Source organism: Parasteatoda tepidariorum, chromosome 2, assembly GCF_982258835.1.
Source record: "Parasteatoda tepidariorum strain Cologne lab strain chromosome 2, Ptep-v5.0, whole genome shotgun sequence".
Classification (NCBI taxonomy): Eukaryota; Metazoa; Arthropoda; class Arachnida; order Araneae; family Theridiidae; genus Parasteatoda; species Parasteatoda tepidariorum.
In genome coordinates, this window is record NC_141756.1 from 113,697,757 (window position 1) to 113,725,227 (window position 27,471).

The 27,471-nt window shown below is 26.4% G+C and overlaps 1 protein-coding gene across 5 annotated transcripts; it reads right to left on the reverse strand.

Moving 5' to 3' along the window:
- Window positions 1–1,201: 1,201 nt before the first annotated feature.
- LOC147816066 (uncharacterized) lies at window positions 1,202–26,455 on the reverse strand. 5 transcript variants are annotated; one of them, XR_015431649.1, is made up of 7 exons: window positions 25,936–26,455; window positions 24,964–25,081; window positions 20,473–20,611; window positions 19,337–19,440; window positions 18,501–18,576; window positions 16,355–16,461; window positions 1,202–1,386 (listed from the first exon to the last, which is right to left on the reverse strand). XR_015431649.1 is itself a non-coding variant. In XM_087158076.1 (6 exons), exons 3-6 carry the CDS (start codon window positions 20,603–20,605, stop codon window positions 1,344–1,346), a joined length of 387 nt encoding a protein of 128 aa, XP_087014202.1. In that variant the 5' UTR covers window positions 20,606–20,611; window positions 21,062–21,150; window positions 24,964–25,082; the 3' UTR covers window positions 1,202–1,343. The 5 variants fall into 5 exon arrangements, 3 of the variants coding, with proteins under 3 accessions (XP_087014202.1, XP_087014201.1, XP_087014200.1); XM_087158076.1 differs by lacking the exons at window positions 18,501–18,576; window positions 25,936–26,455 and adding an exon at window positions 21,062–21,150 and having other exon boundaries at window positions 24,964–25,082; XM_087158075.1 differs by lacking the exon at window positions 1,202–1,386 and having other exon boundaries at window positions 16,307–16,461.
- Between the last annotated feature and the right edge of the window lie 1,016 nt (window positions 26,456–27,471).

A 27,471-nucleotide genomic window follows, 5' to 3' on the forward strand; every position in this document is an offset into this window, starting at 1 on the left:
ATCTGTTATTTCGATTAAAAATGTATTTTTTTACTCATTCTTGTTTGAAATTTCTCAGATGCTGGTTGTCTTTTGTGAGATTAAGAAGTGAGAATTATGGATAAAAGCGATTTATATCGTTTTGCTCTTCTGAATCATTGGAGAAAGGAAAGGGAAAAGTATCTCCGACCGAATCGTAAGTACCCAGCAAAAACAAATCTGTAGGTCCAGCTCCACAAAACTGCTGCTTGCCACCAGCTAAAGCGACGGGTCTGTGCCGGCTCTAAGTTACTTTCAACTGTACCAAAGTGAATGGCTGGCCTCTTGTCGAGCCAACAATACTGTCCTACCGGTGGCCAGTAGTACTTAACCCAGCATTTATTGTCTAAAATGCGCAGGGTGAGTGATTGCCAGACATTTTCCAGTAGAGGGTAATCAATGAATCAATAATTGAGGGCCAGCAATTTATATACACCCAGCAGCATCCCTTTAGTCTATTGAGATTTACGAGTGGTCATTGACCTAGTTACAGGTGTAATTAAAACCCACAAATCTAATTTTTATTTAATTCAATTAGCTATATAAATATCTAGCTATCTAATACCTTTCTGAATAAATTATTAATATATGAACTAAGAAAATATTTTTAGGTAATTTTTTCATTTAAATTGTTTTATGCAAGGAAAAATATTTTTTACACAGTTCAACCCCATAGTACCAAAGATTTGCCGTGCACAATCTATGTTTCCACTTATTAATACATTTTTAAACTAGGTAAACATACGTAATAATTTTCTCTTTACACTGCTATTCCACTTAAAAGCAGAATAATAAAACTGCTGTCCAGAATTGTGAAAATTCTGTATCTCACAAGTAATTTTTCAAGTTTTAACTTGTAGTCAGTATATATGTTTTAAAATAAAAGCTGTGTTCTTAAGGAATCTAGTGATACTATTGTACTCTTACCCTATACAGAAATAAGTACAACCTACAGCCGATAATATTAAGAAGATGTCTACAGATGATTATTTAGTGCGGTATTGATCATGAATTCATGTTCTACTGATTATATTTATTCTTGCAGCAAATTTAACAAAAAATAGGTGCATTGTACAAAAATGTACTAATGTAGTCACCTGGTTATCTCATGTAATGAATTGAATGTACCCTGAAATTAGTTAAATACATAATCAACATTGTCTCTTGCAAACATTTTATTATACAAAGACATATCCTTAATCAATACAAATATTACACAAATTTCTATTTCTATTTAATTTTAAAAATAATAAAAGCAACAGAGAAATAAATATCTTTGTCTACATAGAATCACTTGGAATAGCATAGAAGAGTTCTGAAAAACTTCAATAAAACTGCAACAAAAAATGCTTGACATTTTTCGAAATCCTGAAAGAGAGGATATTAAAATAAAAATTATGCAAATTATATATTTTTAGCAACGCAAGTATTTTCGTGAAAATGAGCTTTTAAAACTAAAAATTTCTATCGAAAAGTTTTTGCTTTTATCATTTCATTGATAAATTTTGACTCATCAAAATACATATTGTAATACCATGCGAACATACACCTGTCTTATAATTTAGAAAATTTTTTAACATAAAATTCCTTCCTGAATGAAATTATTGAATATTGACGCATGAACCCATTAAGATTGACACCTAGTACATGAAAATCTGACTGTTAAATGAAAAGTTATTCAGGGTGTTCACTTTTTTATTTTGTGCACACCTTTTCTCAGAAAATATTTAATTTTCAAAAACATGCAGTTTTTTCTTCTTTATTAATCTTATGGTGCTCAATTTTAATGCTTTTAATATTTGAAACAAGTATGATATTCTAATTTAAATTATTGTTTCAAGGAAAGGTATAGAAGAAAAATTACTTATATTACTTACATGCTCAAATTTATCAATTGTATTTCTTTTTCGCTTTACTTTTATGATTAAATTTTTAATTGTATACCTTTGACAAAAAAAAATTTCAAAATTTACAAAATTTTTCATATTAAAATAGGCATCAATGCAATATTATGTCTTGAATTGGCTCCAGTTCAGTAATATATGAAAAAAGGTCATTCAAAATTTGCTAGTTAAAAAGGCAGATAATTTTCCAATTCTGTAATAACTTTATAATTCAATAAATTCTTAAATTACTTTAATGGTGATGCTCTGTGAAATTAATGTTTTCCTTACATAAAAAAACAGAAGAACTAGATAAGAATAACGACAGATTTGACCAATGTCACGATTTCCATAATGTATTTACATAACTGGTTCAGATGTTTAATTAACACCGTAAATATTTAACAAAATGTGTACTATTATGTAATAGCTGAATTCGATTCTTAACGACTGTAAAATTAACATCCTATACCTACTATTTTACATGTATATTTCAAAAAGTAGTTGATGAACATTGAGAAAATTTCGTAAACATTAAAAAACATTGACAAAAAATTTTTGAATATATTTTATAAATGATACTTTTGTTTAAAATAGAAAAAAAAACTTTATGGATAATTTAATAAACTTCTCTTTTTAAAATGGGTAATCTAATTTAACTTTTGGTGCACTACAGTATTAAATGACAAAGAAATGTTCAAGGAGAAATTTGGAGGAAAAATAGGTTAGAGCAGGGGTCCCCAAAATTTTTGTACCTGAGAGTAAATACCAGAAACTCGATCGAATGGCGGGCACCATTTATTTTTTCAAGATAAATTTATAGTTGGTAGACATAGGTAATAATACACACTACATATAATGCACAAAAAATGTAATTTTAAAAATTAATTTAATATATGAATATAATTAGTATTAATATTCTTGTGTAAAATAAATGATTACTAAATTGCTTGCAAAACATACAAAGTATATAGTCAGTATAAAAGTCGGCTATATTTTGCTTTGTGCTTATATCTGTGAGGATGGAGGTCGTTTTTCTGGCGATTTCTGTTTTGGTTGTGTTTCTCATCAGTATTGAAAAAGCAGAAAAAAAAAAAAAAAAATGCATAGCATTTTATGGGAAAATGGAAATATTTTTTATCGTTGGGTACAAGCAGCGGGCTCACCTAGACCAATCGACGGGCGCCATGATGCCCGCGGGCATAGGGTTGGGTACCGCTTGAATTGGGCACTTAAATCAGAAGCTTATACTGAATGTTAAATCTGCCATTTTCCAGTTATTTCTATCCAGATTTCTTATTCCCTATTTTGCTCAATTTCTTGAAAACAAAAAAAAAATCTCAATTTGAAATAGTTTTTCCTGTTTTCTGTATACGAACATAAAAAAGAAGAAAAAACTTCCAAATAAAGACTTGTAAAGTGGCAACCAATTGTAACTTTTGACTGAGAAATATAAATATGATATAGATTTTATGTTTTTCTACATCTGATTCAAACGTTTAAAAAAATCAAAATATTACGCTAGATTGTTAATTACCCATGTGAGTGTTATTAATTCGCAATAAATAAAAACTGGTGTAAATTCCTATTCGAATGTGTTCAAAAACTATGAAACATTGTAACGCGATTTCAAGTTAATATGCTTTTGATCCATTTGTAAAACATTTACGCCACAATTTGCATAAATTTAGAAACCGTCAATCGATAGATATAATTTTGTTAACAATCGAAAAGACGTTCGATATGGAAATGCTGAATGAGATATGCATGATGCTGAACAGTTATGAAAAGGTATGTATATTTTCTGTTGTAGAATATAAAAAGAATTATGTTCTCATACAAAGATGTACATAATTTACGTTCAATAGTCTTATAATATTTAATTTCTCTCAGCTTTGGCTTGTTAAGCCTTTCTCGAATTCATATTACTATTCTTTATGCGCTTTGTGTATGTCTCATTAACAAACCAATTCCAACTAATATACTTCATAACTATTACTTTATTCAAACTAATTACAAACTTATAAACAACAAAATAATTGGGGAGATTTCCTTATCCTGATCTGTAGCAGAATATTAGCCAAGTCTGGGCAGCGGCCAGCAAGAAACTAAAAATCTACCCGAATTTGGTTTTGAAAAACTCTACAAATTGGGTCTTATTTCAAATTAATACCAAATCGATTATTCATACTCTCTTACACCAAGACCAGATGCAATAATTTTTTTTTACATTTAAGAATACTGACATTGGCGAATTTCGATATCGCCAGTAAGTGTCGGTGAGAGTTTGTTGTGTACACGACATCAAGCCGCATAATTACGGACCAACTAAACGTTGCACAATGGACATATAATAGGGTTCATCCAATGCAAATGTACGGAAAATGCAATTCCCCTTAAACAGTCAGATAACCACGGTCCTGTGATATGATAAGTGCTAATCCCTCAACTGTAAGTTCGAAAATAATGGCGAACTACTAAAGCGAACGTAAATAAATGCGATAATTAATCACGATTTTTTTCTCTTTTTATTACAGAACTAAAACCATTTTTAGAAATTAATAATTTTAATAAAATATTTTAAATTATCGCTTTCAGTATTCCACTTTTAAAAAAAAGCTCACTTATGACAATTTCTGAATAGGGACACTTATGAAAATTTCTTGTTTGCTCTGCTAACGGCCTGTACTTTGCATTTATATAAAACTGTAATTTTCAAAATTTGACCAATAATTATTTTAATATAAGTAAATGCAAAGTTATAGAATACTTAGTTTGGGCACAAGGGGACCAAATTGCTATGTCAAACTTTTTTTGTATTCTCTTTTTTTACACAAATAACTGAATTCTGCTTTTATTTTCAACTATAGTTATAAAACCAAAATCCATCAATAGTTTAATGTACTTGTAATTTAGGCCAAACCACAAAACTGTTGACGGATTAGGGAAATATGTTTACAAATTCCCCTATAGTTTTGAATTAATAAACAGGCCAGTTATCATCAGTACCGAGGGTGCGGGATTCAAACCTCGGACATGCTCTGTATTTAATAAATTTAGAAAAAATCATTTTTTTAAAATTAGATAACAATATTGTAACGAAGTAAAAATATTCCTTTACTTAAAACTTTTCCTTTCTTTTCATTTTCTAAGTACGTATAATAGCGCTAAAAAGGAGAAATATTGATCATATATTGTATATATTCATGGCTCAATATCATACTTTAATATTAACCTACTATTTTCTAACTCGGTCAGCTACAATATTATACCATACTATACTACCATACTAAAGGGAATAATAATAATAATTGAAAAAAACATTTAATTTTGAAACATAATTTTAAAATATTGACCATTAAGCTTAGCTCAAGGGCAACTCTAATTCATAATTTGTCTATCACTGAAAATATTTTAAACCAGTACTGTGAACAGCTTTGAACTAGTCATTACCGGGACTAGGATTTGCCAATGGTTTTCCTCTCAGTGTCATTTTCTTATTTTTTGTCACTTTACAATATTTAATATTTTTGAGATTACTAAAAAATTACTGCATGCCAAAAACTTTTTACAATATAAAGTAAAAGTAAACATTTAATAAAAAAATAATTTAGAGGAATATAATTTTAAATAAATTAATTTATATGATAAAGATTGAGACAAGGTACTAACTACTTAGTTTTTTTAACTGGATTACTAAGGAATGATTTGCTCTTGTTTTGAGAAGTATTAAATTTCACTCTTCAACAGAGATGTTTATTATTTCTTAATTTCAAGTGTCTGAAGTTAAGAAATAATAAATTTCTTTAAATGTTTCATACAATTTTTATAAATTAAAAGCAACTTTATCAAAGAAAAAGTGTTAATATTAAAGAAAATTCCAAAAACTCAAATATTGCCTGGTATACAGTTTTTTTTTACATGATAAAATCAAAAATGAAAATGAAATTATTTTTCAATAATAATGGAAAATGTAGAATAAAACAATTTTTGAAAAAAAGGATACTTATTATTTTTATTTCACAAAAAGTAAACATTTTCAAAGCGTGCAGTTAAAAAAAAATTTATAAAATAAAATTTGTGACAATTAGATAAAATAGGTATTATTTTCATTTTAAACCAACGTACTAGTTTTGGCTCATAAAATTAATTAATAAATAAATTAATTAGTTTTGAAACTCACTAATTTCAATTTCACACATTTATTAAGTTTATCTTAATCCCATATTAACCAAGATGGTAAAAATTAATAATGTGGTAGATTTATAGCTTAATTTATTTTCAATTAGTATGCCTTCTGTGTTTTAAATCACTAGATAAATGGAAAGAATTAGAAATTTTCTCCCCTGCATAAAACTCCTCAGTGATCCAGTAGTTGAAAACAAGAATTTCATTTTTTTCCCATCACATATTTAAAGATGGATTTTAAATTTTTATATCCTTGTCAGTCTACTGTTTCAGAATTTCTTATTCTCCTCTGTGGATAATTCTATCTTTAATAAACAAGATCAATATATTTTAATCGAGCACACCTTGAAGTTACAGTTTCCAGACAAGGACAGAAATATGGTATGTCTGCTTCTCTAGAGAATAGTTAGTCAATTAGTACATTAATTTTCTTGTTATGATAGGAATTCTGCAGAGTGATTATCTTGAAATTTCTAATTTTATTTAATAAAGATGCTTTTTTAAATGTTAGAATTCTTTAAAAACTTTGTGTTTTCATTAAAGTAATTAATATGATTTCAAAAGCTATATGTAACTTAATTTGTAAATACATTTTGACATACAAATTAAGTTACATATAGTTTGGAAACTCATATTAACTTAACTCTTAATGAAAACACAAAGGTTTTAAAGAATTTAAAATTAAAAAAAAGCATCTTTAATTAATAAAATTAAGAAATTTTGCACAAATTAAAATAAAATATATGAGTAGTACGACTTGACTTTTACTGCCAGTCGAACATGATGAATATCTCCTTCAATTTTTAAAACGTCTTTAAACTGTAAAAAAAATTATTTTAATTATTTAAAGTTTTCACAAATTTTAGGGGAATATTTCTTCCCTAATACTATTTCTTTTGCTAATTACATGAAAAAAAATTTATAACGCAAAGAAGACTACAGATTCAAACTTAAAAGGTTAATAAATGAATAAATAAAATAAAAAGTTTACTGCAATTTAAATATGATTTTAAACCAATCAGTTGGAAACAAAAGTTTCGAAAGAGTTCTATTTGTTATTATTAAAAAATGTACCTTACATTCTTATTAAGCAGACACTGAAAAAATTTGCTACTTTTAACTCTGCCTTCTGCCTGAAAATTTGATCATTAGATCAAAAGTTATTAGTGTATTCTCTTTTTTTTCAGCTTTGCGCATTCATTAGATACCTGATAAAATACATTAAAAAAATTGCTTATTTAAAAGAAATGCCAGATTCAGCTGTAATCATGACAAGGTCAAAATCTACACTGTTAAAAATTTGGAGAACTTTACAGATTTGGTTATTAATCTCTGGAACTTATTGGTAAATTTTAATGAAATTCGTTTCGGATAAGTTGATATAATTCTTTTAATAAAAACATTCGATGGTTATAATATACACCATTACTATGCGTAACACCATATGTATGAAACAGGAATTATAGTATAAAATGAAAAATCGGTTAATAAAGTTCAAGATTCACTTTTACATAGATATAGGCAGATACTCTGATTTCATAATGGAAATAAAACAGTTGAAGAGTTCCTGTGGAAACTGGTATCACTATCTCATTAAAGCTGCTTTCAGGCCCTGGCCAATAGTAAAAATTGTGAGTTCTATTTTAATTGTTCTCCATTCCAAACAAGTACTACTGTAAAGTTATGTTATGTTCTATATAATTATGTTCTATAAAGTTATGTTCCATAAAATTAGGTTCTATAAAGCTGAAGATCTCAGTGGCCAATTCATCTGGCGAATATCTTCAATTTCGAGAAAATTGTGAGAGCAAACAGCTCTAAGTGAGTGTCTATTGTTGATCAAGGCAATCATAGAGCTTTTAGATTTTATTCATATGCTGCACACTCGCTAATTTGCCTCTCTAAAGAACATAGAAAGACTTATAATTACTTAGTATGATGCCTGCCAAGATTAACTAACTTTCTCTACTATAGCAGTTGATTTTTTTAGTTGGTAGGTAAGACAGCGAGTGCCTGGTTTGAATAATTCATAATTACAAAAGGAAAGAATTAGGAATTTGATGTCCCCAGATATCCGAAAAATTGGACATTAAGGCAAAAAAGGTTTGATTGTCCTGATAGGCATAATGTTGAATGGTCATTGACCCATCCATGTCTTTGAAAGAGGTCCTTTGACTGGTGTGAGGTATATGGATGAAGTCTTAAAGTTCAATGTCAACCTTTACAGAATGGAATCGGGTGGCGATTTCATTTTAATGGAACTTGGGCAGCTATCAAGCTCGCCTAAAAAGAGAGTATATTTGTTGAATCGATTTTCCAGCCAGATATCAACTTTATATTAAAATCTGGTCTGTTATAATGGAGATAGGCTACCAAATTTGAAAATTCTCTTATTTTTGAAGACTAGTGTATTTATCTTAAAATTTAAAGAAATGATTAAAGCAATTATTGTTTTAAAATTGACTAAAATGCAAACAAATATCATTTATCTAACTTGAAAAATCTAGTTAAAAAGAAATTATTCAATGTCTCAAATCATAGTAAATCTATATTTTCAAGCAAAACTGTGATCCTTTTTGCAACTTTAGTGTTCCTTCGTTTGCTTTAAAAACTACTGAAATGGTGCAAAAAATTACAAAAACAAATTATAATCTGAGCACTACATGAATTTAAAATGAATGTTTCAAAGACATCATGCAAAGAGAAAAACTTACCCCAAGAGTAATTTTAGATTAAAAATAAGAATATCTAAGGTTTCTAAATTAAATTTAATCCTCCTAATTGTTTAAAATTTTAGAATCTAATAAATATAAAACAAAAAATATAAACAAAGACTTCCAGTTGAAAGAATAAACTATAAATGGTGGTAAATTCATGGAAAGATATATTAAACAGACAAGATTTTTTTTTTAAACTAAAAGAAAAATTTCTCAAAAATAAAAGTAATAAAAAAATTATAAGCATTTAAAAACGTATTTAATAATAAATATTTTTTAAATTGTGTTTTACTAAAAAGTTATAGAGATGTTTATGTTAAATGAAGCTTATAATTAGATGAAGCTTATTTCTTAGTATGTTTAGTTTTAAAATTAAATAGTTATTTAGTGAAATAGTTGTAATGTTAATCATGATTTTTTTTATTCTTATTTATTGTTAACTCAAATAAGAATTTAAAAATTCAGAAAAAAATAAGGTCAAGTATTTATTCTGCAACTTTGCAATAAATCTTTAGAATAATAGAAAAAGTGGGCTGGCAGAAATATGAGCATTGATGAAACTTTATAACATATAATGTTGAAAAAAATTTCATAGTATTTAGTTTCCTCCTTATGAAACTGTTGAAGTTATTTTAAATTTGGTTACTTTTAATTTCTCAAGAATTTATGGAATTTTATCTTTAGTGTGATACAAAACAAGAATTTTCTTTTATATTTAATAAATGACAAGACTTTTGTATTAATAATAATGTGCTCTAAGATTCATTTTTCTCATAATTTTGTTTCAATATTTTCCTCCTTTATTATTTGTTCCTGGCATTTGTTTTCTAGTCTTATATACGGTGATAAAGGTCACTATTCATTGCAAAAATAAATTTGTTACAAAATGTTCTGTATTCGTTTAATTGCATCAAAATGTAAGGATATGATATTAGAAGCAATTTTCTTTTAGTACTGACAATAAACAAAATTTTAAGCTTGTGAGTATTTATATTATCAGAATTGTGTTTATTACTTTAATTTTGAATTATTTGGCTGAAATTTGAGACAAGTATCTAAATTTTTTATTCTCATTATGTTTAAAATAATATAACAGTAAAATAATGATAATAGCAAAAAAATTCTTCGATTGACTTAATGTTTAAAATTTAGCTGAAAAACATTATGGTAAAAAAAAAAATTAAATCACTGTAGAAAAGAATCTTGTATAAAGTTTCAGCTGAAAGGTCCTGTATAGTCTTTGTAAAAACAAGATTTGTAAATGCTTAGAATAGCTTTTTCTATCGCTTATTCATCCATATCCAAAATTTAACTTGAGGATCTCTTCAATTTTTGTATTTTCTTCTTTTAAAATGCCCCATTAAAATGTTTACATATTACACCTTTTTTCTGTAAACCTTTTTACAAAGCTTGTAATTCACAATCTCGAATGAGCAAAATACAAGCAATTGTATAAGATTGTTTTAAACAAAAATAAATGTTGCGATTACTTTCTGAAAATAGTAACTGATAGTTGTCAAATTTTGATCATAAATACTAAATACAGCTTTTTTAGTTAATGTTAAAAAGTATGTTTTTGATCTGATTCATGTGCAATTACATGTTTTCGTAAATTTATTTCTAGATAAACCAATATTTATTACCTTTTTTTTTGGTTTTGAAATTTAAATGTTATGTTAATTTTTTTGCAAATATTGTGGGTGTAGTACTAAATAATTATAGAACTGTTTAAAATTTCTGATGTGCCCACATAAAATTATTTTTACAATAAAAAAAAAATACTGACAGTTTTTAAAATATTTCATGTTTTCCTGGTTTTAACCCTTAAAAAATTTCTTTTGGTGCCTTTGGATTTTGTTTCAGATTTGTTAGGCAAAATTTCAGATACTGAAAGAATAAATTTAAATCTTTCTCCATTGAAAAAAGTGAAAGAAAATTTTTGAAAGAAAGTAAGTTAAAAATTTTTAAAATTGTTTTCTTTATCGACATAATAATTAGAGAAAATGATAAATTAAAAATTCAAACAATTTTATTTTAATCTTGAATAAATCCTTATTCAGAATAAAATTTTATTTTTTAGAAATAAATGACATACAACTACATTTTAAGATTGTAAAAAAAAAAATTATTTCTTTTAATTTGAAATTTCTACTCAATTCAAATGAAAATTTAACTTTATATAGTATAGTTTTTATAAAATAATTTTAGAATACAAATATTGTATGATCAATGCGAAATTGCAAATGATTAAATTTAAATAAGAGACGAATAGAGATGAGTTTAATAAAACATGTTTTATAAACAAACAAATTCAATTGAAATTCTGATAAAAATGGCTCATCGGGAATAATAAAAGGGAATGAATTTAAAATTACAAATAAACACTTGAAAAAGATAAGTGATATAAAATTTATGAGAAAACTCTTTTGTAAAGAAAAAAATTATCAATAAAAGATTAGCTACAAGTATTTTTTTTAGTCAAATTGGAATCATTTATGATGGTTTTATTCCAGTTTTTCTGATTAGACATTGAGCCCAGTTTTTACAGGAAAATAATTATCGTAGTAGTGGTAATGTTCTGTTTTAAGTATGATTTTTATGAAGAGACATTATTGCATAGATAAATCAATGGTTGTTTTGTTTAGAGAGCATTTTGAAATTTACTTCCATGGCCAGAAAAACAAAATAAAGGCTCCCTTTATAGGAACAAGAGATGCATTATTAAAAATGATGAGAATTTTTGTCAATGGGAATGCCCAGTCCTAACGCCAAGTATTTAAAATAAACAGTTACTGAATTGCTCTCAATGGACAGTTAGGAGCATAGGAAGAGATCCATAGTCAGAGATTTATCAAAAGATAAAATAGCCCAAAACAAAGTCTGCATTAATAATATTAAATTTTAAATAATTTGGTTACAGCTTTATCACCCAAAGGTCACAAGAATTAATATAACCCTGTAACTGAAACATTTTTGTGGTAAGAGAAATAAAATAGCTTAAGGAATAAAGAATTAAAAATAGATTTTGATATTCAATTTAGCCAACAACAGTGAATTAATGAGTTACCTTAGATGTTACCTTGATTGTTAAGAAGAGAATAAAATATTTATATTAGCTTATTATAAAATGCAATAAAAATTAAATAAATTAGATAAATAATAATATATTTAATTCGATAAATAATAGATTTAATTAAAAATTATTAAAATAATTAAATTTATTAAATTAAAGAAATTTTAAAAGCTAAGAAATATGCAATGCCATCACATCATTCATAAAAACCAGCTGGACATAAAGTATAATTTGCAGTAAGAGGATGAAAAATGAATGATAGCAGAATTAATTATTATTTTTATTTAGTAAGTAGTGCTAAGTAAACAATGAGTGAATGACAAAGCTACTGATCCATGTTTTACTGCTTCACAACAATACAGAAAATTAAGTAAGTTTATATTGCTTAAATATTATACTACCCTCCAAATCTTCCTCTTGCTTACTCCAAAAATATTAATTGATGCAAGATAATAGCAGAAAATATAAAATTAGATAGCATCAAAACTTATGCAAAATATTACAGCAAACTCTAAATATTATTTTGTATAGAACCTAACATTACATGATACAGAGAAAACAGTGACGTTTTTGAAAGTTGTGAAAAAGATAGATTTTCTGGCTTTCTAATTTCAAAGTGACATATAAAAGTTAAGAAGGTAGCTCAAAGTGACATATCAGGGGTCTGTCTAGGTTTTTCTGACAGGTACCTATTTTGTGAAAATTTAGACGTAATTTGTGAAAAATTAAAAATTATATTAAAAAATCAACACAAAAATATGGATTTATCGTTTCTTAAGGGATACAAAAATGAAATTTTAAGAAAAAGTATTTTGTGAAACTACCTTTTTTCCTAAAATTGAATTTGTGAAACTACCGTTTTTTCTAAAGTTGAATTTGTGAAGGTACCGCTAAACGGTAGTAAATTTGGCCTGGACAGACCCCTGCATATAATACCATATTCCACTTAACTTTTAACAAATTTTTGAGTTTGGTAAACATAAATTGAAAATTTATAATAGACTATTTGTTATTGATCAAAACCTTATGCTTGAACTTTACATATAGACATATTATGTCTATGAAAATCTGAATCTAATTTTTCTTTTAGTTTCATTCTAAAAAATATCTATTCCAAAGCAGGGTTTGAATGAGAAAATTTAAACATCATGAAAAATGAGTATTGAGAATAAAATTAGAATTATATCTGATGCTCACTTATTCCACCAACAAGTATAAAAATTAAAGTTATGTATATTTTTATAAAAAAGATGTATTGTTAATGACCTAATATAGAATATTTAATGTTGAAGAATTTTTTTTTATAACTTCAAATGGAAAAAAAATATCTTTATCATTAAAAAAATAACTTTGAACACTAAAATTAGAAAAACGTTCTTTAAAAAAAAATAAAACCATTGTAAAAATGATGGGAATAATTTTAAATACAAATTATGCATTTTTTGACAATAAATTATAATAAGAAAATATTTCTATTTTTGCTTCTGCTTCACTCACTCTTTCTTGCAATTTATTTTTTTGTAGAATAAAGTTTGAATTCTTTGTTCATAATGAACAATTTTGAAAAATAAAAATATTTGAAGTGAAATAATTTACTTACTGCTATTTATTTATTAGAAAAATAACAGCATTACTCAGTCAAACATTCAAAGACTGACAAAGGTAGGGGCATAAGGGGCAGTTGCCCTGGTCCCCACATCAGAGGGGCTCCCTAAACCGAATTAAAACTTTATTTTAGGTTTCCTTCATTAATGAACTTTTTTTTAACAAAATATGTGTACAGTGTAGAATCAGTCAGTTTTATGTTAACTCCTTCATAAATCTATCATATGAACACAAAAAAAGTCTATATTTTGTAAATTCATGGCTTTCTAGTGCGGAATTCAGTTAAATTTTCGCAAATACGATCGAAAAATTTGGTCAATCAAAAGCCTGTATTTTTGGGTATAGCAAAATGCGATATGTTTACAAAATTACAGGTTTCTGATTGGCTTGAGTGAGCCATTGTAATTGCGAAAATTTTGCTGAATTCCGCATTAATGTCAGCAAGGATATGAATTTTTTGTAGCCAGATGACAAAGCTAACAATCAAAAGTATTATATTTTAATTAATTCAATATGATTTTACTTATTCAATTTTGTTTCATAAAACTGTGGAAATATTTTAAAATAAAGACAACTAATTGACAAATTTAAGTCACTGTTTCCCAAAGTGTGGTATTCGTACCCCCAAGGGTACGGGAACAGTTTAGCGGGGGTACACAAAGGCTGAAAGCCCTTATATAGTAAGACGGAAAAGAGCAAAAACTGCTACGAAAGACATTTCATTTTAGCATTTTTTCGAGAAAAATAAAATATCTGTAACTATCAATATTTCTTCTATAGTTTTAAGATATCAGTAAAACTGCTTCTTTTCCAAGATAAAGAAGAAATTGTTGAATAGTTTTAAAGAAAAATAAGTAAACTCTTGTCGAAAACTAGCAACAACTGAAATGGTTTTTCTACCAGCCTTTCCTCTTTTCTGTCTCGCTTTCACCCCAGGGGTACATGTTCTTATGCGAAATATCTTGCAACAAACAAAAATTTCAAAAACTTTTATTTAAAAATAAAACTAGCCATGAAACTTTATGATTAAGTATTTTTCTATTGACTATTTTTTGCAGAGATAACAGTTAATAATTAGTGGTATCAACAGCTAGATGTGATTTTTAACTTTAGTGCCATTTTTTTATAGTAAAAAAATACATAAATTTTTTTATTAGTGGTAAACAGCGTTACGAGAAATTTAAAAAAGGTACACAAAAGTCATAAGTTTGGGAAACACTGATTTAAATAATTACAAATATTTCAAGTACATTTAATTTAAATAAACTATAACTTCAATGATAACATTAAAAAAGTTAAAAAAGAAGATTTTGGATGGAAATATATACAGGACCTGTCAATTGTAATAAACTAAAAAAATAGCATTTTCTATTTAAAAATCTAAGGTCACACTTTTTTAAAAATATATACAATTTTATTGTGATGGCAAAATGAAAACTTTATTTGGCAAGGAGCCACAATAAAACAATTTATATACTTTATCACCCTCAAATAAACTGTACATTTAAAATATTTATATAACATATTTTTAATAAAAAAATAATGCATGTTGAAAAAAAAAACAAGATACTATAAATTTTTCATTTAAATTAATTTTTAAATTCATTATTAAAAAATTTTGATGAAATCCAAACTGCTTTGATCTATTTTTAAAAGCTGCTTAGATGTAAAAGTTAAATTTAGCTATTATTTTCATTTGTCTTAAGCGATTAATATGTATTTCTTACAAACTTTATTTTTATATACAGTAAAGCATTATTTTTATGTTCCTCACTTATCCTTTTCCCTTATTAACATTTATTAATACCATTATCATCATTTATTTTATTATAACTTTTATTTATTGTTTATCTCTTTCATTTGTCATTTCATAGTATTTCCAGTTTATTCTTAATCTATGCATCTTAATTTTTTTTTTATGTTAAAAAAACAATTGGTTACAAGTCTAATTTTTTTTTAAGTATATAATTTTTTCGCCTGGATTCATAAAGTTCTAAGCAAGGCTCACAAAAGGAATCCTCCCCCCCCTAATTTCAACTAAGTAAGTTCCATAAAAAAAGTAGTAAAGAATAGGGAGTAGGGATTAAATTATTTGCTGAAAAAGAATGGGATATGCATAAAAGATCAGTACTCACAAAAAACTTTGTAGTCTTCTTTAAAAAAAACTTCATTATTGAAATCATATATCTCTGAGCACGGTTTTTAGAAATATTCCTACAAATCAAAAAATGTTTTATAAGCACAAAACAATTTCGCTGACAGATAATTGTAACAGGTGTTTTGTTAACTATATAATAACCATGTTGATTGTTTTTTACATCATTAATATTAGGTTGAAAACTAATGCTTCCATCAAGTCATTATTAAAATTATTATTTCAATGGTGAATTTGCATTTTGTTTCCTTTTAAGTTATACGTCCGTTGGTTTATACACTGATAATATATCAGTCCCCTGACAGACATAAAGAATATGCTTTACTGTACTATAATTTTTTTCTTATTTTGTCCTTTTTAAAAAATGGTGGTTTAATGCAACAAAAAGTTAAGAAAGTTTTTCTTAACAAGGAACTTTGATCATTAACTGAGACTACCAAAAGAAATTATTTTCTAATATTAAGTCACTTAGGATTTAATATTAAATTGGGGAATGGCGGGATAAATTCATTCAATATGAGACTGGAAATTTTCAGTAAAAAAATTTCATTTTGGAGAACAGTTGGATTTTTATGATATTTCAAGCTTTATTGTATTACAATTCAATTTTAAATATTGCAGAAATAATTTAATTAAATTTTTATTTTCAGTAGAAAAAGATATACCATAAATTTAGCTTTTAACAAAATCACTAATAGAAAAAAATAAGACATACTTGCTTATTTCAAATAAAAATCTATCAGCTCTAGCCATATTATCAATTTCTATGCTATGTTCTTCCAAAAGGACTTTTTCCTCATGACTAGGCATAAACTTCAAAAGCTTTAAAACAAGAACAATGACATTAAATAAAAATTTACAAGAAAAAAAGTAACATACAGGTTGCTACGTAATTTCTGTACTTTATAAATAGTTTTAAAATCCTTGCAAAAATGAAGTTAAAAAAATATATGCAATATGAGTTGCAACTTAAAATTTACAGTGAGGTAAAATTATAGTGAGGTAACTTAAGTGGTGAAAAAAATCAGTATTGCCTGAGAAATTTTTTGAGGGAGATAGCTGAATTAAACAACATTCTGAAAAAGATCCTTTGCATCAAGCAATGTACTGTAAAAAAAAATTTCTTCTGGTGTGTTACTATACAAAATGGCCACCATACAGCTTTGTACTGAAGACTTACTTCTTGAAGGGCGTATGGCTGGACAAGTAGCACAGTGAATTTTTAAGTTAGAATGAAAAACCTTTTTAATTTACCACAGTGTAAGAAAACATTCGAAATTCCCTAGAACAATCACTAAAAAAACAGTTTATAGCAAGAAAACAATGCAATAAAATAATTTGAATTTTTAAAAAAAAATCTATTGTCTCAATTATTACAAAAATAACAATTTATAAACTCTAGATATAATTTTATATTAATATTTTTGGAAATGACTGACATAGTTACATTTCAAGAGAAAAAAAAATTAAGATATATTTTCAACTAATTCAAATGTAAATTTAACTTTGTAATTATATAGTGTGGCTTTTTATTATATAGTTTCAGAATATAAATAATGAATGATAATTATCAAATTGCAAATGGCTTAAATTACGACTTTTTTAAAGCATGTTTTACAAACATTGCAAGAAGAATAAGATTATGTATGAAGAATAAAAGTTGCATGAAGAAATGTATGAAAAATAAAAGTTGAGATATAGTATTATTTCTTAAATAAATTTGAAATATTCAAAAAAAAATTATAATATAACATAAGAACATAAGATATACTTTGGAGTAGGAAGAAGAAAAATGGATGGTAATGGGATTCACTAGTATAATTTTATTCAGTATTTCTGTATTGCTAAGTAAATAATACATGGAATGACATTATAAAAACTATTGTTCCAGGTTTTACTGCCTCACAGCAATACAGAAAATTAATTAAAACTATATCACCTAATTATTCTACTACCATCCAAATCTTCCTCTGGCTTACTCCAAAAAAATAAAAATCAATGCAAGATAATATCAGAATACAAAATCTAACATCATATAGCATCAAAACTAATGCAAACAGTGACTTTTTGTATCTTTTTAATATTAGAAGTTATGCAAGATAACGTTAGATTTTATTGATTTTCTGGTGTTATCTAATATTAGTTGCTACTTTGGTAATGTTGTGTTTAAAAAAAAAGAGGACAGCATCAATGGTCAAAAGAACCAGTAGCTGATGGGTTACCAGGGGCCTCAATCATTAGAAATTAATTTAAATTGATTATTTATTTAGTTACAATGCAAAAAATTATTACAATATTCAAATTCCAAGTAAACTTAATTTGCAGAAACATTAAAAAAAGAACATTTAAGAAAAGAAGCTTATTGTTATAAACCTAAAAACAGTCAGACTGATTAGAAAATATCAGAGAATCCATAGCAAATAATTGAATTTTTCGACTGACCTATGACATATGAAACCTACAAGGGAAGAACAGTTTAAGCGAAATGAGAAAGCTGAGACAAAGAAAGATGATTTTGCGTGTGGAAAGGTAGGGTTTTAGCATAGTACCGTTCTTCTTCACTGTGTAATAACACTTGGAAAGATACTATTTTTCACATGATTACTTTGTCAAAACTTAATGATGCTCAAAATGCAACAGATGAAGATCCAATTATCCCTTTTTGAGAAAAATTTACTTAGAACTGTTCTGCTCCCTTCATACACATACTTATATATAAAGATCAATCACCTGCTCAACCATATCTTTTGGTAACTGTTCCTTATTATCCATACTAAGTTCTATTGAATCTAGGAAGCTAGTTTCTTCATTTGAGAGTCTTAATTTTGACAACTACAATGTACAATTTTGAGCATGCCTACCATAAATGACCGAGAGTTCTCTTGATTTGGCTTTAGTCACCACTACTGGTATATCTTCTATAACAGAACCAATGCACTACAAATTAATAACAAGTACTTAAGAAAAGCATAATAGGCATTCATTTAAAATATGCAAAATGTACACTTATATAATATAAATGTATACGTTTATAATAGCTTTTAATTTTCTGTAATGCAAGGATAGATCAAAGAGTCTGATATTTTTGTTAACAAAAGGTTGAGACTTGTTAATTAGAGTGTGTTTAAAAAAATTTTTTCCTAATTTTGAAACCTAACTAATATAGAAAAGCAGTTTCAAAGAAAAACTGATATGACTAATTTTCACAAACCAAACATAATAATCTTTTAAAATTAACAATAATGTAGAGTAATTCCTATTTCTTTACTATATATATATGTGTATGTATATTTCACCACAGTTTTCCAATTAGAAATAAACAGAAGATCTCAATATTTACGATCGTTCAAGAGCTATGCACAGGGAATAAATTTCAGTAGAAACTTATCAAAATCTGAAATACTTCATAACTTAAAAGGAATATTACCTATGAACAATCACAAAGAAATTGAGAAAAAAACACAGAATCTAAGTTTAATTTTATACATTAAATCCAATGCAATCAGAGAAAAAAATTATTTTACTAATTTTTATGAAAATGTTACCTGCTGTTTTTGATAAGCACAAAATGTCTTATCAAATTTTTGTAAATCAATATCTTTGCACAGTTTTCCCAAACGGTTCAAATAACATTGGTTATACACTTATAAATTATTTTTTTGAAATGTATATTAATAAGCAAGTTTGTTTTTCTTACTTCTGGTAGTTTACACCAATTAAAGGATTTCAAAGGATTTGATGGCTGAGGAATATTTTTAGACATCACTCTTGACAAATTTAAAGGTTTGTCATTTAATGAACCTAAAAAATTATTCATACAGAAAATAATCACAATAATAAATCAAAGAAGACACAAAAAACATAATATTCAATAAAATTTCTACAAATAAAAACAGTTGAAAAATTACCATATTAAAATATTTCTTCAGAATTCACTTGACCCTATAAGCATTGAGCTCCTGGGTAAAATTGTACAAAAATTTCCTACCTATACACTAACATTGAATAACAAGGGGCAGGGATTGATTTTTTGATGCAGTAAAGTTTGCAGCTAATAAATCATAAAAGCACATAAAACTCCATGAAGCTAAGAAGGAGACTTAGATTATTTCATTGAAATCATCTCTTTTTACATGAATGTTTTTCCAACCAAGAAACAATTTTTAAGTCTAAAGACTGTCATTTATGTGCAGAATTGCCAGAGACTACAGTTTTAAAATTTATGTAATTTGTTAAATTTATAATGGGTTTTTCTTTATTTGTATGAATGGAAAACTAAGTTAATAAATGAATAACTTTCCCCTTAAAACTGTTTCCTTTTTTTTATTACCTAACATTTTCAGAAAATTGAATATTTATCAACAATTTTATATGCCTCGATATATTTGTGGTTTTATATCATAGTCAACAACTTGGGGTTAAGAGATTGTTACTGATGTGATGTGTAGAAATTTTGGCTTGGATTATTATTTAAGTGAAGGATTGACAGAGAGCATAATTTTAAAAATTGTCTGCTTTATAATGGAAGTTCCTGAAAATGGAAAAAGTTTTAGTTAATACATGCAAAGGTTTCACCTCAAAACTGTACTGTCTTTTTTCTTACATGTCATTCTAACAAAATTCAATATTTTCAAACAATCCTATTTTCCCTAATGTACTTATGGTTGTATATAAAACTATTTCAAAAAATAAATACTTTTAAAATTTTCATTTTCTACTAAAAAGTGTGACAGAATTTTGTGTCTTGACTGGATAACAGAGATAACAGAATATTATATTGAAATTGAATGCATTAACACACATTGTATTTATGTGAAATAAAAGCTGTTTTACCGATACGAAGTGGAGGTGGTGGTGGAGGACATGGTACTATTTCAGGTGCTGGGGTTATTACAGCTTTAGCATCATCAGATAAACATCCAGCTTCTGCCAAATTTTCAACTTGATTCCTTTGTTGTTTTTCCATCTCAAGCTACATTAAAAAAAATTATGAATTAAATAAAGGGATCCAATAGTAAGGCAAAGTCCATGTTTATGTTTAATATTATATACATGATCTTTGCCTTACTAACCTTAATTTATCTCAAGTAACCATAATTTTCAGAATTCACCCGCATTCTGGCTAGTCAAGCTTTTACTATGTATTTATTGTATTCACAAAAGAAATTTTCATTTGGGAACAAATTATAAATCGTAAGCAGAAAAAATGTAATGAAATGAATTTAAATCCACGTTGGAGCAATTTAAGAATGTGCTACAACCCATAAATTTTCAAATTTGGAACAGAATTATTAAAGAGGTCAAACACCCTTTTGGGATTTATTGTAGATGCTCTAGTTAATCACTAAAATACTTATTATATTATATATTATACCATTAAATATCACTACAATACTTGTGCAAAAAGGATTTTAACTTTTACCTATTTGGTTGCATCCTTAGTGCAGTTTTTCAGATGTCTAAAAGTTTTGCACGGGCTATTATTTCATCCTCTTCACATGGAAACAATAACTGAAACATACAATAGAAAAATTTTTATTCTGTTAACTGAAGAATAAGGATAAATATTTCAAAAATTAACTACAATGTTAATTTTGTGAATAAAACAAAAACATTTATTTCAAAACTTACTTCAAATAGCGTAGGGTGATTCCAATAGAGATGTGCCAAGCAGGGTTGGCAGGTTTTTGACATGTAACAGTTTTTGACAGTGTAAACCATGGTTTAAACCGTCACGTCAAAAACCTCACTGTCAAAAATGTCAAAAATCTATATTCATATGTAAAATTTAATTAATACATAAAATTTATATATTTTTTAAAGGATAGTTTTTCTAAATATGTTCTAGAAAAAAAAATTTTGAAGAAAAATTTTGAATAGTAACCAAAATCTTGTACTTTTGAAAACTCACATCTTTTGTAATATTATGTATTCATTTTCATGTGTTATTGAAAATCTGCAGTGATATTATTAAGAAATTTATTTATAACCAAATTTAGTGCATAGTATAGATTATACTAAAAATTATACATTTTTAAAGATAAACATTAGCAGTTTTGTACATTAGACATCTTCTTTTAAAGAAAAATCTTTTTAATATTCTTTTAAATCTTCTTAATAATCTTTTTAACATAAGACAATACAAATTTAAGTGCTTTCTGTTAAATACACAGAGTAGTTAGTGTCGATTTACAGTATATTCAGCCTATTCATTTACTATGCTGAAAATTTAGTTCATCCAAATACTTGTGAATTTCATTTTGCTGAATACGATATAGTTTTGTTGAATATCTAAATATTCAGCTGCTTAGCTAATTACTTCTTGCTTTCAAGATATGCATTAGTTGTATTCTTAATACAAGTGGAGAAAAAAAATTAAGAGATAAAAATTGTTTTAAAATGATAAGTGTAATAATTATAAATAAATATAATAAACAATATGAATTATATTTATCATTATTCATAAATATAACTACTTTTAAATTCAAATTAACATACTGGATAATAAAGATATTCGGTATAACATTAAAAAAATTTTTTATACACTTGTATATTATATCAAGTTTGTATTTATACAACATAACTTGTAAGTTCCTTATAAATATTAGTTATATGTTCCTTATATGTCAAAAATGCATACTAATAAACTTTTAATTTTCTTAAGTATCAAAAGGAAAAAAATTTTTTTTTAATTATAAATATTTAAACAATTTTTGTGCAAAATTTTTCTGCACATGCATTTGAATATAAATTTCTGAGATTTTAAATCTGCTATTTTACCTTAATTTTAATTAAAAAATATTTTAAAACCTGCTGATTACCTATAGTATAATTAAATTTCAATATAATGCATGGCAACTGTTGGTAGTTTTGAAGTTTATATATTTTCTTGGCAAACTTCAGTTTTAGACATTTTTGACGGGTTTTTGACGGTTTAAACCAGTATTATACCCTTGTCATGTCAAAAACCACTTTTTGACGTCAAAAACCCAACCCTGGTGCCAAGTTTTTAAAAATACTGTCTTAAACATTAATTTCAAGTGCAACTAAATAGATGATATGGTTGGTAATGTTTCTGATACAAGTACCAGAAGTTATCTAATTTAGCATTTTTATAAAAAGAAAACCCCATGCTTTTTTTAAAATAAAACCTGCAATAGGAGAATCACCAAATGAAAATGGAATGTACTTAATGGAATGTACTTAATTCATGTAAACTAAGAAATATGAAGAAAAAAACTTTGGATTGTTCAATTTCTGCATTGAAACTTTACCTTTCAAATTTAACATAACTAGTAATAGTTCATGTTTAATAAGCTTTGTATTTCCTAAATAGGGTTGATGTTTGTTGCAAGTACATAACAGAATTTATTATAAACTGTCCAGCATGAAGACAGATTTTATACTTATAGTTTTCAACCTAATCACTAAAATCCTGACAAGTATTTTAACATTTACATACCCAGATGGAATGAGTAGTTCATGTTATGAAGAATAAAAATCATAAACTAAATTTAATATTCACTTTTACGTAAACTAATAGCATATAAGGTTTGAGTGATGGGCATCATCGCTCTTTTAAAAATAACATACCTTTAATTACCTATGCCTTTTAAAAATAACATACCTTGCATCCTAACAGTAATAAGACATTATTTTCCTCCATTCACAATGTACTCTAGTTTGTATAGCTTTATGTATTTTTCAACATCTTCACTTCATCTACACAATTAAAAGTAGTATTACAAAAGTTTATCAAGATTAACCATTCATTTTTTCTTAATTAGCCATTCTATAAGACTTCTCAAACATAATGTAAAAAAGTACACATTAGGAATTTCAAATTAATATTTAAGGAAAAAGGAAACAAAAAACACTCTTAAAATGTGCTTAAGATGTATAAAAATATCTGTTTGATTGCTTGTAAAAATAATAATCAAATCGTTTTCTTCATAATGTTAAATCTTTTTTTCTCTAGCTCCAGCAATCGAATGTGTTTCACTGTTTTCAGTCCAAGTTTCCTCTATAGTGATTCTTTTGATTCTAATGTTTTTAATTTTTTCTAGTCTAAATTTACCAACCTTAATGATAGGGCTGTAAGTAAATTTGAACTAAAATAATGGGTGTTTAGGGAGCTAGTGTTTAAAAACTAGGGCTTAAAATTTTTTATACGAAATCAAAAAATTCATCAAATAAATTCAATATTGAAAGAAAACACTAAATATTTTTAGTCTTGTTTCATTAAAAAAAATTACGTTATTTCTCTCAAATTAACTCGTTTATAGTGCTTTATTCATAAAACTGGTAACGAATGATTTTTTTCTTACATTTATAACAAGGGGTAAATCTTTTCATTTTGAAGTAAAAAATTTGAAAGAAAAATCTTGAACAAAAATTTTTATAGTTGAGATGAGGTTCGATTTATTGAGATTGCAACTATAAATGTGGACCAGTTAAATACCCAGAGGGTAGAGTATTTACCCAGGTATTTACTCTTGCATAGGGTAAATACACCAAAATCAGGGCAGTTAGAACTTTTTGTTCTTTTTAAGGCATGAAAACAAGATTTGACATGATTATAGTTCTGGGAATAATATAATTTTTACAATTCAATTTGAAGCTTATAAATCAGTTGAAGAATAAATACTTCAAAAGACTATAAATACTTTAGTATATGATGCATAAAATCAATATTACATTAAAAAAGTAATGTAAAAAGGTGTGTAATATAAGAAAGCAAATCATTTAAATTAAAATTGGTGCATTTTGAAGAAAAAAATTTTTTTTTTCCCCAAGGCAATAGAATAAACTGTATTAAATAGAAAAGATCCTCAATTATCACAGAGAATAAAACTAAAATTTATGAAATTTGTTGAAATTAAGTTTTTAAACAGGTTTTTTTCATTTATAGTGATTTTGTAAATTTATTGTTTATATAAGTGATATAATTAAAGCTATAAAATTTCATTTTAAATTTATTTATAAAATTATTTCATTTGAAACAAAGTTGCCTTTTTTTTTCGTTTCTTTAAAGAAAAAAATTCAAAATTATATTTCTTAGCTTTCATCTGTATTGATTTTGTGTTTATTAAAATAATAGGAATAATTCTATTAGCAAAAATCAGCAATATTTGTGAAATTCCAAATTTCATTTTAGTCAAAAGAAATAATGAACTATGCAATATAACTTTAATATATTACAGAGTTATTTGTCAATACAAGGGAAAAATCTGTACTTTTTCCAGAGCACAATCATCTCTGTAATATAATCAAAGTACAGAAATTGAATGTAAAAATTAAGTTTATTGTTAATTACTAACTAACCCTTAGATCAGCTGATAGCTTCTTGTTTTTAACTACAAATGCTACCACCATCAATTCTTTTATGTTTGCAATCTTCAGCTTCTAAAATAATTTCAAGGATGTCTAACATTTTCATCTTCTAGATAAGAAAGAAAAAATATTTTAAATTAAGTGCACGAATAAGCATAGTTATCAACATGAAAAGAAAAACAGTCTGAGGATTTTACAAAAATGTAAATTTTACACCAACTCTCGAACCAAATAGATATTTTTTCATGAGCTTCAAACTTTGATAATTAAGTTCACTTTAAAACCAATTTATAGAAAGTACCAATTTAACTGAGAAATAATTTTTTAAAAATTTAAACTAATTATATCGAGAGAAAAAAATTTTAGTGACAAAATTAAAAACTTTGTAAAATTTGGGTGTCTTAAATGTCAAGCAAATATTTGTAAATAACGCTCTTTTTCATGATGAGTGCCCTTTTTTAGGGGCTCTTTCCAGTTTCTAACGCCCTGCCCTTTTTAAGGTCTAGAATGAGCACCACAGACTTTGTATCTTAATATAAAAGTTACAAAACAATAAAATAAAGATATTATTCCAATTAAAAATAGCAATTGGAATTCTGAGAAGTAATGTTTAAAAACATTAGAACATTTCCGATCAACAAAGCTAAGTATTACACAATACACACAAATTTATCAAGAAAATAAATAAACTGGTTTCTTGAATGTTAAGCACTGTTTTAAACTAGCAAATGAATTACTTCAGTTTTATTAACTCTCACTAATGAGTAAATTTCTTGTTTACTTCGTTACAGAACCATATGAAATATAATATATTTACCTACTACACCAAATAGGTTTACGGCATTTACAATATCCTACACAATTCAATAATTTTTCTCCAAATAAAACTTCAACATAAAAGAGAGCTTTTATAGTAAATTTTAAACTAAATCTAGCTTCAATAATAACAAGCGAACTATTGACCTAAATAAAGTTGAAATACTACTTTCTGCCGATAATTTCGTTTCTGGACGTAATATTTACATAAAAATTACTATAACAAAATACTATAACATGCAACCTATCACTAGTCAACATGCAGAGCAAGTATTAAAAAAGGTTGTGCACCCCGAACTTTGTAGTTTCAAAGAACTGTTTTTATTTTAGTCGAATTTTTTTAATTTAAAAATTCTCTTTTCGTAATTATATCAACAATTCAAATGCTAATAGAAAAAAATTGTTGACAATAAATCAGTTTCGAAGAATAGTGGGAAAATATTTTTACGCTTATAGCTTACTACTTTTCTTTCCGTTATTTTTTTTTTTTTTTTTTTTTATAAAGGTAAGATAGCAGTGCGCGGCAGACAATTTGTTAAAAATCTTTAAAAAAAGAGCAGAAATTAAAATAAAAAATATAATTCTAAGAGTAGAGTTAGTACGAATTAGAATAAAGCACGAATTAGAGGAGCAGAAATTGGAATAAATAATATAATTCTAAGAGTAGAGTTAGTACGAATTAGAATAAAGCACGAATTAGAGGAGCAGAAATTGGAATAAATAATATAATTCAAAAGTAGAGTTAGCGTGTTTGAATCCCGCTTTTACCCCGGACATCAAATGACCAAAGATAGCCCCCAACAAAATGGGAGAGTTCATTTGCGAATGAAAAACTAAGGATGTTTAAGGTGGAAAATTTTCCTCTGCTTTAGTCCTTAAAGACTTAAGCTAAGTATTCGCGAGGCGGAATGAGAAACGTGGCGCAGTTGGTAGCGCTGTGTGCATGGTTGATGTGTAGTCCCGGAGGTCTTGGGTTCGAACCTGTGAGGGTCGTTATTAAATTTTTTTTATTTAATTTATATCATTTTTTTAAAAATACTTTTCGATATTATAACGCGTTACAAGTGTTCTGTATATAAAAATAACTATTTTTACATTGGGAAATAGCGGAAAATAGCTAATAAACGAATAAATATAGGATAATTTTTATTTATTTTAATTTATGTTATTTTTTTAACTTCTTTTTCAATATTTTTAAGTGAATAAAGTGTTCTATATATGAAAAGAATTATTTTCCTTTGTTAAAGAGCGAATAATGGCTGAAAAAGGAACAAAAATCGTATCATGGGGTACGCACACATCACACCCCGTAACTTCCTATAATATTAACCCATAAATTTCAAACTCGGTCGGAAATTAGAGTTTAATATAACAAACAATTGTAATAAAGGAATTTTTTTATAGAATAATTAGTGGGCCCACAAAGGGCCAGAAAAAATTTTGTTGACTAACCGGAAGTAGGTGTATTATGCAAAATTTTCGCGAGGCCGGCATGTGAGGCGTGGCGCAGTTAGTAGTGCTGTGTACAAGGTTGATGTGTTGTTTCGGAGGTCCTGGGTTCGAAATCCTGTGAGAGTCGATTTTAAATTTTTTTTATTTATTTTATATTATTTTTTTAAGTATAATTTTCGATATTATAACGCAAAACAATTGTTCTGTATACAAAAATAACTATTTTTTCTT